This window comes from Rhinoderma darwinii, chromosome 3 (assembly GCF_050947455.1).
Source record: "Rhinoderma darwinii isolate aRhiDar2 chromosome 3, aRhiDar2.hap1, whole genome shotgun sequence".
Classification (NCBI taxonomy): domain Eukaryota; kingdom Metazoa; phylum Chordata; class Amphibia; order Anura; family Rhinodermatidae; genus Rhinoderma; species Rhinoderma darwinii.
The window spans coordinates 350864537-350879541 of NC_134689.1; the positions used below are offsets into that span (position 1 = coordinate 350864537).

General features: G+C 39.8%; 1 protein-coding gene across 1 annotated transcript in view; it reads right to left on the reverse strand.

Moving 5' to 3' along the window:
- The window catches only part of TGFA (transforming growth factor alpha), a 55653-nt gene extending 41613 nt beyond the window's left edge, over positions 1 to 14040 (reverse strand). The window contains exon 1 of the mRNA XM_075858514.1: positions 13360 to 14040. Within this exon, the coding sequence (XP_075714629.1) occupies positions 13360 to 13402 (43 nt within the window). The 5' untranslated portion in view covers positions 13403 to 14040. The remainder of the gene's footprint in view (positions 1 to 13359) is intronic.
- Between the last annotated feature and the right edge of the window lie 965 nt (positions 14041 to 15005).

Here is a 15005-nt window from a genome sequence, read left to right on the forward strand (position 1 = left end):
ACTGCCTTTCTACTATCGAAGGAATGCAGAAGTATAGGTGAGACATTCTCATCCAGCCCAACATCAGAAGGAATGAGCTAACAGACAGTAATTGTTGCAATTGTTTGTCCAATGTATATATAGTACGTATATTTACCATATAGGTTCTTTTCTGTCACATCTGTTCAGCCCATACTTAGTTAAGTCTGGGAAAAGTTGGGTGAAAAAGTTGGATAATTTGAGGTCGATATTACAGTTCCACAGAAGTTGATGACCAGCTTTCTCAAACCACTAAGGCCCTGTTCACACTGAGTTTTTTGCAGGCAGAAAAATCTGCCTCAAAATTCAGATCTTGACCTGCTTGCACTCTCTTGTCGCATCTTTCGCTGCGTTTTTTGGCCGCGGCCATTGAGCACCACGGGCAAAAAATGCAGCGAAAACCTCTTTCTCTGCCTCCCATTGATGTCAATGGGAGGTCAGAGACAGGACTGCCCGAAGAAAGGGCATAACGCTTCTTTTTCCCGTGAGCGTTTTTTTCCGGGTTTTACACTGGGCAATTATCGGGCACACAAGTGTTCATAGAACGTTTGTTGCCGATAATTTCTCTGTGTAAACACTGCAGCGATCAGCAGATGAACGAGCAACCGCTCAATCATCTGCTGATCGTATCTTTTAAAAAAAGTGAAATATTATCGTTATCGGCAGCACATCTCCCTGTGTAAACAGGGAGATGCACTGCCAACATGATAATAATGTATGGGGACGAGCGATCCGAGTAATGACCGCGCGTCCCCATCCATAGCTTTTTGTGACAGGAGCAAACGAGCGCCAATCAAAGAGCTGTCTCGTTGATCGGCGCTCGTTGTACCTGCCAAAATTGACCGCTGTAATAGGGCCTTAAGCCGGAAAATAAGGCGTGTGGACATACCCTTAGGAATGTCATCATTAACCAGGTAAAAAAAAATTAAGCTATTATACAACTTATATACAAAGAGACTTTCATGAACTGCATATCATAGTTCCCTTTTAAATTTGCCCAAATCTCGACAACTACTTCCTATTGAATTGACCAGACCATGTCATGTTATTACTTACTAGGCTGAGCAAATAGCTGCCTCCACCATGTGTAACTAATGGGTGGAGTGTAATATAATTTTACACATAAACCTCTAAATATTTTACAGGCCTACAGTAACACATTGTATTGGTATTCTAGGAGCGTCATGGAAGTCGATGTATATACCGTAATATACATTTTTATGTTCTCCAGTCACCTGAACATAATAAACGTACAATTATTATTACATCTCTAAACCTTAGGAGGGACTCTGCCTTACTTGGATATTAGATGACACCACACAACACAGGCGCTTTCACATTTTACTGGGCCTGTCCCATAAATCTCTACCTTCTGCCTGCAAACAACACTCATTTTATGCCTATTCTTAACACATTTAAAAACGGAAGATTCTTTAATAAACTGTACAGCAGTAATCCTGTTTGCAACTCTTTGAATGGTGTTGCAGGTGCCGGCAGATGACTTCCACCTTAAGAGCTTCCAATCTAAATCTGGCCATAGACATGAGATTTTTGTGTCAGCACTGCCCACATCTGCTGCACAAATCTGTGGCAAATCTGCAGCAACCCCGTATTATTACATTGCACAGTACTGCAACTTGTTGCCAATTTTCGGTGCAGAGTCCGCACCGAACATACGTAACAGATCCGCCACATCATATCATGGCCTAACTATAACTTGCATGCAGTATTTTGCGGCCTGTTGTGTTTACAGTTAAAAAAATGTCTATGAGAATTAATGGAGTGAAAAATATTTGTAATATAATTACAATAAATGTATAACTCTTTTATTATATACCTTTGGGGCAGGGGTGTTGCTAGGGTCTTAAAAGATATGGGGCACATGCCACGAGACATATATTTAGCCCCGCCCCACCCCGAAAAATATTTTCTTCTTTTACATAAATATTAGAGATAGCATATCTACAAGACTAAGACTCCTATAGCTACACCGCTAGATAGAATTGGATGGATTGTCTCAGCAGACAGTATCATACATGATAGGCTTAGATACATGGCCCCAGCAGACAGTATCATACATGATAGGCTTAGATACATGGCCCCAGCAGACAGTATCATACATGATAGACTTAGATACAGGGCCCCAGCAGTCAGTATCCTTGTACTTACATATGTCCATACCCCCAAAAAAATGTGTGTGCGTGTGTGTATGTATGTATGTATGTATGTATGCATGTGTGTATATATATATATATATATATATATATGAGACAACATATCTGTAGCACTCTGACCCTATAGCTATGAATAGGATTAGATAAAGTGGCTCAGCAGACTGTATCACACATGATAGGCTTAGATATAGGGCCCAGCTCACGGACATTGCGGCTCCAGCGCTGGACCCAGCAAAGGTAAGTATAAGAATTGTTTTCCTTTTTTATGTGTTACAAATTTTTTTGTGTGTTTGTGTTTTTTTACAGGCTCGGTTGTTGAACTACGTCAGATTCCAGGACTACTTAGATGACGGCTTTTTTTACTCTCAATAAATTGGTTAATGAGGGTTGTGTGTTTTTTTTTATTTCAATGAAATATTATTTTTATGTCCTTGTATTTTTTAAATCGTTATTACTACTGACTTATTAATAGCTGCTGGCTGATTGATAGCGTACATTACTAAGGCAGGGCTTAGTGTTAGCCAATGAAGAGGCTAACACTAACCCCCATTATTAATCCAGTACCCACCCCCACCAGGGGTTCCGGGAAGAGCTGGGAACGATTCAGTACCCGATCATCTGTAGGGATGGTCGGGCAATGGGGCGGCCGCAGGCTGGTGTTATTAGGCTGGGAAAGGCCAAAAAAAGTGGCCCTTTTCATCCTGGTAATGCTAGGCCGCTGCTGCTATGTTCTATCGTTCCAATTATTTATTTAAAATAAAAAAAATGACCTGGGGTCCCCCCCAATTGAATCTATGCATGAATCCATTCTCATGTGCATATAGTCCCTCATAATAATTAGATTTATTCATTTTTCAGTGTTATGAACAAGCCCAAAGTGGGTGACAATGCAAGATACCATAAATATGAATGCATATACTTTATATGCTGCAAAAGTTGCAGACTGATGTAGAAGACACATACATGATTCACACATATAGTATATGCAAACATTGATAGATCCTCAGTAAACTATCCAGCAGCTAGGTATACTGGACAATGTAGTTCAGTGATATAATCATTGACATCTCCTTTTACAGAAGTCAATGAAGTTTGCAGCTTATGTACAGCCTACTGCATTAGAATAACTAGAGGAATTTTATGGTGGACCCTATGACAAATACCAAGAATGTTTTTGTCAAGATTACTGTAAATATGCTATATATTGACTACTACTAATATAAGTCTGTTCTAAAATATCAAAAGAATAATATTCAGTCTTTCATCTCCATTGTTGTCAATTATACAATATGCAGCAACAGTATATTACTTAGAATATAATTTCCAGGAACCCTTTATTGCTTGGCACCTTATGAGAAGGGCACTACACAATGACTCGCAAAGAGAACAATATAACGTGATCACTGTATATCATAACAACATTGCTCATTGTGTGTATTTCAATAGTTCATTCCTCATGCACAGTACATAGGAATGCATTAAAAGATTGAGGGAAGTAAAGTGATACCAAGCAATTCACAAAAACATGGAACTATCCCTGGACATCAAGGGTGGATTGGATGGCAACTGCTGTAAACTTAGTGACCAAACAAAGATCTGTGGGTAGTGAAGGCATTCATACACGCACATACACGCACATACACACAATCCAGCATCATGTACAAAATACTACCATTTACCATGTCAGGATATAATAAAACAACTCAGGAAAGTTGTCCTAAACATATATTTAAAGAGATTTTCAAGGAAAATACATACCATAGATGTTAGGATAGACCATCAACGTGTGATTGTTAGTGATCAGCAGAATGATAGGGCTCAGTCCTGCACCTTAACCCCTTTAAAGGGTAACTAAACTTTCAGAAAACTTTTGACATGTCATGGTGACATGTCAGAAGTTTTGATCAGTGGGGGTCTGAGCACTGAGACCCCCACTAATCGCTAAAACAAAGTGGCAGGAAGATGAGCAGCTGGTGTACGGGCCCATAGACTTTCTATTGAGCCCGTGCACCAACTGCTTGGCTTTCCGAGAAAAGTCAATCAGAAACCAAGCGCTTCTGCAGCTTCGTTTTTTGTGCTCAGTCCCCCTTCGATCAAAATTCCTGACATGTCACTATGAGAAGTCAGAAGTTTTCTGAAAGATTAGTTACCCTTTAAAGTTTTTTCTTCAGCAGCTAGTCCGTAAGCTGTCTGTGCCTGGTACTGTAGCTCAGCCAATGGGAGCACCACGGCCCCTTCATTTTGCTGATTGGTGGGGGTCCTGGGAGTTGGACCCCCACCGATCACACATTTATGGCCAATCCTTAGGATCGACTATCAATGTGTTTTCTGGGTAAAGCCCTTTCACCATATGTATGATTATCAGTATAAGCAGCTCACACTTGAATGCGGCATGTAAGCACAGCCTTTTCCCACTGCTCTCAAGTACCACATTTTTGTGCCTTTTTTATTGCACTGTTTGAGCTTCTCGGGTGCTCAGTAAATTATAGGGATGACAGTTTATTTTCTGTTAGCCTCCCCTACCAGTACCAAATAAAACATGAAATCACTTATTAAAGAGAACTTTCTCCAAACATTTTCCTCTAAGAAAACCACTGGTCTTGCTCCACCGCCTTTTATATTTGAACATCATTTACAATATTGTAATAATAATTCTGAAGGCTTCAGAGCTGAAATCTCCCAGAATTCCTTACATCCACAATGTTTGCACAGAGCTTGCTGGTGATTTGCTTTCTGGCATTTCAAAAATAATCTAATATGAGAATAATTAACTGGTCCACTGAATTATAGGAGCCCTTCTGAGCTGTTAGGGAAGTATTTGACAACATGCTTGTTGACTGTTTCCAATAACAACCAGCAGAACAGTGATTACAGCTCTGAACTGTGATGCAGGATGAAGCAACTCAGGATCATTGCACAATAAGATAAGCAATGTATTTACAAACTTGTCTGATTTTTTATGTGACTTATATCTGTATATAAACTGCAAAATGGACTTTACAAGATTGACTTTACTGAATCAGTGTCACTGTAATCAAAAATTATATAGTCCTATCTCTTTAAACATATTGTTCATATTGACCACTATGCCACACAGTACCTAAAATGTGCGGTTCAGTGCATTTATACGGGCCGTGGCATTATAACGTCACCGCAGCTGTAAATTATATATCTGAAGTCGTCGTCTGACCCTAGGTTGAAAAGCAGTGCACTTTATTGGATAAATATGTTATTTTGTAAACCTATAGGCTCCATGCTTTAGCACAATGCTGGGTAGGTATACTAATAGGAGCTCTTACAAATGTTACATGCCTCACAACCTGAAGCTGCAGAAAGTCAGAGGTTAATTTTTTTTTCTCCAGGATGATTGCTGGTTTTAATATCACCAAATTAAAAAACAAACAAGAGAGAAGGAGCCGCACCTCTCGTGTCATCCTTTCTCTGAGTCATCGAGAGATGCCACCAAGGAAATATAAGTGTTATGCTTCCCAGTATTTAAAACCAGGAGGTTGATGCAGTCACTTATAGCACAATGAAAGGGGGTTCCTAAAACCATCCATTGTTTCGCTTTGCCGGTCATGGGGGATGTCATACACAAATATGTTCTGTTTACTTTTCTGGGAAGTACAAAAAAAATCATCACTTTGATTATTATTATTTAAAGGGTAACTAAACGTTTAGCAAACTTCTGACGAAGCAGCAGAAGTGCGCGTGTGAGCGCTCAGCCGCTTCGTTTCTGTTTGGCTTTTTCTATTGAGCCCGCACTGCACTATATTGATTTCCGGAAAAAGCCAAACAGAAACTAAGCGGCTCAGCGCTCACACGCGCACTTCTGCTGCTTCGTTCTAACGATTGGTGGGGTTCTCATTGCTCGGAGCACCACGAATCAAAACTTCTGACATGTCACTATGACATGTCAGAAGTTTTCTGAACGTTTATTTACCCTTTAAAAGAAATGATTGGATTTTTTGATAAAGTTTCATTATTCATTTAAGGTAGGAGCTACAGGATGGACGATAAAATAATCAGTCCTTACAAGGATTACGAAAGCAATTACCAACAAGTGATACGCAGCTAACTTCTATGAAAACAACTTGAAACCCTAACCTTTGTCCAGTTTAGAAAACCCATTTTCATATAACCTATTAGAAAATTCTGGGTTAATAAAAGGGAGTCCTCTGTTCAAGATCCTCATCTCTTGACCAGAGTGGAGAGTAGTTACAAAGAGCGTCTCTCGCTCTGGAAGACCTGACCTGTCCTGCATTATACATACAACCCATTGGCATGAGTGGGCGCTGTGTAATGCTTAATTTCCCCTGTAGTGTCGCTGCAGGGATAATGAACACTTATTGCCTGGTTTCCCTGCAGATAAGAGCTGATCGCTTGAGGTTCCAGCAGGGGGATACCTTGGGATCAGTTTATTTTAATGGGACCCATCTTTCAAGTAGGGATTGTTCGAAGTGGAGAACCTCTTTACCCCTATTCAGATTTTTGCCAAATTATTATCAATATTACTACAGTAAAGGTTATTTAATCTGGCACTTAATGTCAGAAATTCCTGACGATTCTGCATTAGTCCCAATGCCCATTTTAATCCAGACTTTACTTCAGTGCACTTGTACATTTTTCAATCATCTCTAATGTTGTGAATCCATATTTACACACAGGGGTAGCAGTGCTGATTATGTAATTTTATACAACCTACTGTATCCTCCAGTCCTATCGTGGTGGCAAGAGCAGTATATATTCTCCCCATATCTGTGTGGATTTCCTCCGGCTTCTCTGATTTGTTTCCACACTCCAAAAGCTTACAGATAGGTTAATTGCTTACTATGAAATTAGACCTGGCGTGTGTCTGTGTCTGGTGACAATCACTGTACAGCGTTACGGAATATATTGGCGCTATATAAAAAGCTGGAAAAATAAAAAATAAATACAGTTTTCTATTACTGTGTTGGAGCTGGTGACAAGAGGAACAATAGGGGGATTTGTAAAAACCAATGCAAGAGACCAACCAATCAGGTTTCTGTTTATCTCCTTATCTCATATCAAAGTGCACAAAAGAAACATTGGAATAGCAAATTCAGCTCTGCCATACATGTACATTTAGGGCCTTTTTACATCGGCCAATTATCGGGAATAACGTGCTTTCACTAGTTTTTTATGGCACCATTTATTGTACCGCATAATGTACTGGGAATCTGAAAAAAAAAACAGCGATTACACCATTTTTTGGGGGTTTTGTTTTTACGGCGTCCATCACGTGGTAAAAACTACATATTCACCATATTCTACAGGTTGATACGATTACGGCGATACCAAATTAATATGTTTTGTTTTATGTTTTACCACTTTTAAAAAAATAAAACTATTTGCTAAAAACAAAAATGTTTTGTGTCGCCATATTCTGAGAGTCATAACTTTTTTATTTTTCCATCAATTTAGAGGTGTGAGGGATTAAATTTTGCGAGGCGAGCTGTAGTTTTCACTGCTACCATTTTGGGGTACATGCGACTTTTTGATCACTTTTTATTCCTTTTTTTTTAGAGAGCTAAGGTGACCAAAAAACAGCAATTTGCATGTTTTATATATTTATTTTATTTACGTCGTTTATCGAGCGGGTTAAATAATGCTCTATTGTGAAAGTATGGACTTTTACGGACGCAGCGATACCAGTTATGTTAACTTTTATTTTTTTTAACTCTGCTTTAGGGAAAAAATGGGAAAAAGGTTTATTTTTTTAACTATTAATATATATATATTTTTTGGAACATTATATAAATCTTTATTTAACAGTTTTTTACTTTTTTATTAGTACCCCTAGGAGACTCGAAGTAGGGATCGTTGGATCGCTTGCATGATATACTGCAATACTAATGTATTGCAGTTTATCGTGATTCTGACAGTCGGAGGCAGGCCTTCAAAGGAGTACAAAGATGGCAGTCCTGGGGGCCTTTATCAGGCCCCCAGGCTGCAATAACAACCAATGTAAATGGCCGATCGTGCCGCAGGGGGGGCGCGATGGCGTGTTTGGGGGGGCGCCCCCTGATTCTAACTATTTAAATGCCGCGGTCACTATTGACCGCGGCATTTAAGGTGTTAAACGAGCGGAATCAATGTAAATTTTGATTCCGCCAATTGCAGTGAGGTGTCGGCTGTTTAACACAGCCATCCCTCGCTGTGTATGGAGCGAGCTCAGCCCATGAGCCCGCTCCATACTTCCCTTTAACCCCTTCCTGTGATGCCGCTCGTAACTCTAAAGTGTGTGCTGTAAAAAAAATCGGTATCATATGGAGCGTGTTCACTCCGTGAGCCCGTTCCATACTTCCCCTACCCGACTTTGGGGCATGGATACGTAAAATGTCGGGAAGGGGTTAAAGGGAAGTATGGAGCGGGCTCACGGGCTGAGCTCGCTCCATACACAGCGAGGGATGGCTGTGTTAAATATCCATGCCCCAAAGTCGGGTAGGGGAAGTATGGAACGGGCTCACGGAGTGAACACGCTCCATATGATACCGATTTTTTTTACAGCACACACTTTAGAGTTACGAGCGGCATCACGCTTAATGCAACGATCAATAGCGTCCGCAGCATTTAAATCGTTAGAAAGAGGAGGGCTTAATAGATGCCTGTCAGAATCACGATATACTGAATTACATTAGTATTGCAATATATCGTGCAAGCGATCTAACGATCGCTGGTTGAAGTCCCCTAGGGGGACTAATAAAAAAGTAAAAATTTGTTAAATAACGTTTTTTTTTTATGTAAAAAAAAAAAATTTAAAGTTAAAAAAAAACCCTTTACCCATTTTCCCCCTAGAGCATAGTAAAAATAAATAAATAAATAAACATAATTGGTATCGCCTTGTCCGTAAAAGTCGGAACTATTACATTATATCATTATTTAACCCGCAAGGTGAACGCCGTAAAAAATAAATAAATTGTAAACGGCAGAATCTCTATTTTCTCACCTCATCGCCTACAAAAAATGAAATAAAAAGTGATCAAAACGTTGCATGTACCCCAAAATGGTATTATTAAAAACTACAAAAAATAAGCCCTCATACCACTTAATTGACAGAAAAATAAAAAGTTATGGCTCTCGGAATTTGGTGACACAAAATAAATTTTCTTTTTTACACTTATATATTTATATATTTATATATTTTTTACACGATATATATTTGGTATCGCCGTAATCGTATTGACCCAGAGAATAAAGTTATCATGTTGTTTTAATTGCACAGTGAATTCTGTAAAAACCAAGCGCAAAAAACAATGGAGGAATCGCTGTTTTTTTCATTTTCTACCCCACAAATAATTTTTTTCCCGTTTCCTAGTACATTATATGGCACAATAAATGGCCCTCATAGGACTATATCGACGGAAAAATAAAGAAGTTATGGCTTTTAGAACGTGGGGAGGAAAAAACGAAAATGAAAATCTGAAAAAGGGCTGCAGCGGGAAGGGGTTAATGGCTGCCACATACCAGTACGTGACATGTTGTTAAGGGGTTAAGTAGGAAAATCTAAGAAATGTTATCAATGTGAAATAGTCAATGATGTTTTTTCACTGGAAACAGTCTCTACATCTACCTGTAGTTTCCTGTTGATCTATCACAGAAATGTTAGTCCAGAGGCTAAAGCAGCGCTGAGTCAGCTGAGGAGCTAGTGCCTCAAATATGAAGGAAACATAGTTCACGGAGGGAGATTCATTCTCCAGTAGTTGATAGATAACTAGCCATGATATACAGTAGAAGGAACAGAAGGATGGACAGACCTAGTCTTGTCATGTGCAAGGACAAGGATCAAAACTTTCTACTGACAATCGGGGATGGGTATAATTGGGTACAAAGGTGTTACCCAAAGTTCCTGGGCCCCAATGCAAAATCTGTAACAGCTATTACACTTTATTTATAGTTCTGATTTTTTTATATTGGCCAAAGGGACCTTTAGGGCAGCTTTGCACTCCCTATAGTTACGACCCAGATCGGGTAAAGATACAACTGGCACAGGATGTCTATTCATTTGTCAATCACTGTACCCTATTTTACAACACATGTATCATACTCTTATTTTGGCTATACACATTAGATTCAAATACTTATGTGGTCTGGTAAAAGGTCCATGGGGGATAATAACGATATGACTAGTTGGATTTTTTTCTGTGTCTCCTAAGATAAGCGGTGCCAGATGTGTAAATTCAACTTATCCCCCATTAAAATAACATGCATGCCAGTTGAGAAGTCGGGGTTGATACGTAAAGTTGGCCATAGGAATTAGATCATGAAATCACTTTTTATTCGGTACTTAGGTACTACTAAGGACAGCCATACACATTATAGAACATGCCAGTTCAGGGGTAACCATTTGTCCAGCAAACATCCAAAGAAATGTCTACCTATGTAGGCCTATGCAACACACAGATTTACTCAAAATGTATTACTCCAAAAGGTGCGATTCTCATATTCCAAATTAGTCTTATCAGTCCAAAAGACCAAGATCAGTTAATCGTCACCAGATATGTATTAGGGGTCAACCTGAGGAAATAATCTTTTACACAAAGTTTTTACCTTAAAAAAATGATCAAAATGCTTGAATAAATCCATTTAATTCATCCGACTTAAATTAACCCTAGAACTTACTCTGTGGTACCAACAAAAGAATAAACTGACACAAGGTGCTATAGTAGGTGCCAAATCTTCAAACTGATGTTGATACGTAAATTCTATTGCTGGGTTTTAGTAACTCATTCCCTTCTGTGCAGGTGAGGTAACCTGATGCTAATAATCTGCTGTGGAACTGTAACTTTGAGACTGGCCAAACATAATCAAACTTTTTGATGTGATGGGACAATGGGGCCAATGGTCGCTGGGTAGCATGCTGAGCTATCTAGTGACCAGAAGGAGGTGGTATAGCATGATTTAAAGTGTCTCCTTACACTCATGAGACAATTTCCGTTTCTAATATAGATAGGAAAGATCAGACCCTTGGGGTAGTACGGGCAGGGTCGGACTGGCCCACTGGAGTACCAGAGTATCCTCCGGTGGGTCCATACTCTGACCCAATAATGGGTCCTAAAAGGTCTAGCAGAAGACAACCCCAGTTGGAGATGACTTTTGAGTCAATCACGTGCCACTAGGGTCTATTTCTTATGGATGATTCACAAATAACCTGTTAAACATTATTGAGGACATGTCATATGTGTACAAATGATAACAACAAGTGGATGTGCACTTAGTAGAGATGGTGGATGGGCCCCTGGAATCATTCCCTCTGGTGAGCCCAAGGGACCCCAGCCTGACGCTGAGTACGGGCACCATGAATTGGGTGGAGGGGCGAAATATGTCTCACCAAAGGTGTTGATAAGAGATGACACTTTCTATGACCAGCTTAGAGGCCCTTTCACATGAGACAGGAATCGGGTGAACGAGCATTTGTACAAACACTTGTTCCCGATCGTTGCCTTGTGCGAACAAGGCATTGACCAGACGACAAAAGGGAACACGTTCATTTGTCAGCTGATCAGATCTTTTATGAAATGGTTGCTCCGAGTAAACAGGGATTGTGCTGCTGATAAGATGCAAGTGTATGGGGACAAACGATTGTATATTGTATTAACTATTGTTTGTCTCCATACATTCCGATCATTGCTCTGTTTAAATAGAGCTAAACGAGTGCCAATTGACATGCTGTATTTCGGGCAGAATATCTGACCATGTAAAAGGGCCTTAAAAGTCAACTGCTAGTCGCTTATGTATGTAAAATATTATTATTTTAATATTATTTGATTTTTCACCTTAGACTTGTAGTCTTGCTACAATGTAGAAAGAGTTTGTTATTCTATGTTATACAAGAATAATGACTCCATGTATGAGTGATGACATCACCGCTTACCGATTATAACATTGCTTGGAGGATTATCATAGTATAAACCTTACTCATGTTGTTTAATCCTATAGTAATGCAACAATTTACCTAATGTTTGAGCCAGCAGCAGACCCCAACAACTAAATTAGTCAGGAAGACCCCATCAACTAAATGAGAAAGGATTCACCGAGCACATTCATTACCTGTTGTGACGTCCACACCTGTAGACAATAAGGAATATATATATTAAGACTGGCGTGTCAAACACCAGACTTAAACTAATTTACGTTGTCGGAAAATGCACCAAATAAATTTTGATGTTAACACCTCTTAATATATTTGGTGCGTCTTTGGCTGTCCATACACCAGAAATGCAAATCTACGTTCCAATGAACAGGTGTAGATTTGTGGCATAATTTGCTTTAGTTTCTGGTGAAAATTATGATAAATCTGTTGTTTATTGGAGGCACCGCCCTCTTCGACCAAACCACGCCCCTTTTCTCACTACTTTCGGAAAGTGGCGAGAAAAGTAAAAAGTGGCAGATTTTAGCACAACTATGGCGTGCACCAAATTTTGCGACTTTTTTATGCCAGAAAACTGGTGCAAACCTGTTGATATAGTTCCCCAATGTTCTATACAACTAAAAATTTAATCTAATCCTATTATGTGTACTTATATTAGACATCAATGATAAGGGAATTTTTTCAAGTTTAAAAAACATTTGTCCCAGATACACAACTATTATGAATGATGTATCCCCAAAATTTTGACTATAGGGGTCCTGTCTTCTCTCCTGATACCAACCCTGGTCAGACAACTCAGGTCAAAAATTTAGTTCTGTTACCAGGGCTGGCATTGGAGGTGAGACCAAGAGCTCCAAGAGTAATAGGTGGATATACAGATCCTCCGTAATGACTACATCTTATGGACGCCCAGGCAGTTCAGCAGATATGAGCAATACTGGTACCATGCAAAGTTATGTCTGTAGTGACAAAATCATCATATCTATTGGTCAAGATATGTATCAGAGAAGCCTGAAAGTTTTTACAGCCAGTAGTTATAGACAACTTATTATGTGAAGCAACATTCATTTGTTCTAGTTTTTCTATGATCATAATGCAGAACACCTGTACATGTCCGTTATCTAAGTACAAATGCTCCAAAAATTAATATATATGGGAACCAAAACGAAATAAATATTAGAGCGTTCTTTATGTCTACGGTGAGTTTTACTGAAGATATTCAACACAACTTCCATCAATAGGTGGAATCATAGAATGGTCCAATAGGTGACCTACCTAAGATAAGCAGCATGATGTATCCTGCAGATGACAGCAGCATTGTCCTGGATCCCAAATAGCCAGTGGCGACGGAAATGACGGCCAAGTCCCAAGCAGAGGTGGCAAGATAGTGACCCTTTAGGTGACACTGGCAAGGCCCTCCTGACAGTGACCGACTCACCTTCTTGCGAGACACAGCCAATTCAATCTACAAGAGCACTAGCTGCTTCCTCCATTGGCCCAAAGCATTTATATAATGTACACTCACTGCAAATCCTTAAATATTAACATCATAGGCGGTAAGGATCCTTGTGAGTGTTTCTTTCTTCTTATAGTTGCTATAATGTATTTTTAGGTTGTGTGACTTCCATCCTGGAGTCTCGGAGTATTGTCAGGTGTGATATCCAAGATCTGAATCAGGAACAATCCAGGATCAGCCCCAGGAATTGAGTAATAGTAGAAAGTAAGACACAGTGATGAGGGTGCAAGCAATGATCTGTGTAGCAGGGCAGAACTTCAGAGGATATCCCTTTAATTATCCAGTTCAGGAGAAGTGCCCGGGGCTTCTTGCAGTTTGTTCTTAGTCCAGTTCTGTTGTATAGGGAGTCGGGATCAGGAGGCAGGTCTACAGTCTGTGTTCCCTGCCTGAGCTCGGAGCATTAGGTGACAACCTTCTGTCAGGGCTCAGGCTGACTTCTCGCTCCTGGCCCTCCCCCCTTGCTAGTTACAGACTCGCCTCTCCTGTATGTCAGAAATTTACCAGTTCTGCGCTGTCATAGGATCTAAGTAGAAATTTACAATCATTTCATCCTATTTAAAAAAAATAAAAAACGACCAGAAAATATTATAGCATTTGAGTAATCGCCTTATGTCAGCTGCTTCTTACCTATATATCTGTTACCTGGGAAAGCTGGGTGGCAATTAATATGGCGACCATAAATTCCACTGGGTTGGTCACCCTATTTTCCCAGACCTTTGAATGGCAAATCTGTCCAGTCATTCAAAGATATATGTCTTGCTCCCATATGGCTACATAACTAGACGGATCCGGAGTCTTGGAAAGCTGGGTGGCAGCAGTATATATAATGGCACTTATTCAGCTTTTCCAAAAACAGATATGGCATATCCTATACATTTAACCAGGGACATAGCTAGGGGGAGCTTGTGGCGCATGTGACCTGCGTGGCAAGGGGCACCAACAAACCATTTAGCAAAAACGGAATATTTGCGCTGTGTGATGAGAAACCCAGTTACTACTACCGCAAATAATTGAGAAATGGCTGAATGAAGTTTACTTCTGGTCCATTCACACATTGCGGTTATTTGGTGCGTTTTTAAATGCGGTTGCATTAAAAAATGCATTTGCATAGAAAAATGCACCAAATCGCAGTAAAACCTCATGCTATTTTGGCTGCTGTTTTTGATGCGATTTTAACTGCACCTTAATCGCAATGTGTGAATGGACCTTAAAGGGGATTTTCAGGAAAACACATCCATTGCCTATGCTCCCTGGAGCGCCGCAGCCCCTTTATTCTGCTGTTCAGTGGGGACCCGAGAGTCAAATTCTTACTGACAAATCAAGAGATTATATATATTTTTTTATTTTAGTGGAATATTCACTTAAAACTGTACCAAGATAACCTACGTTAGGCACAAGGCTGCGC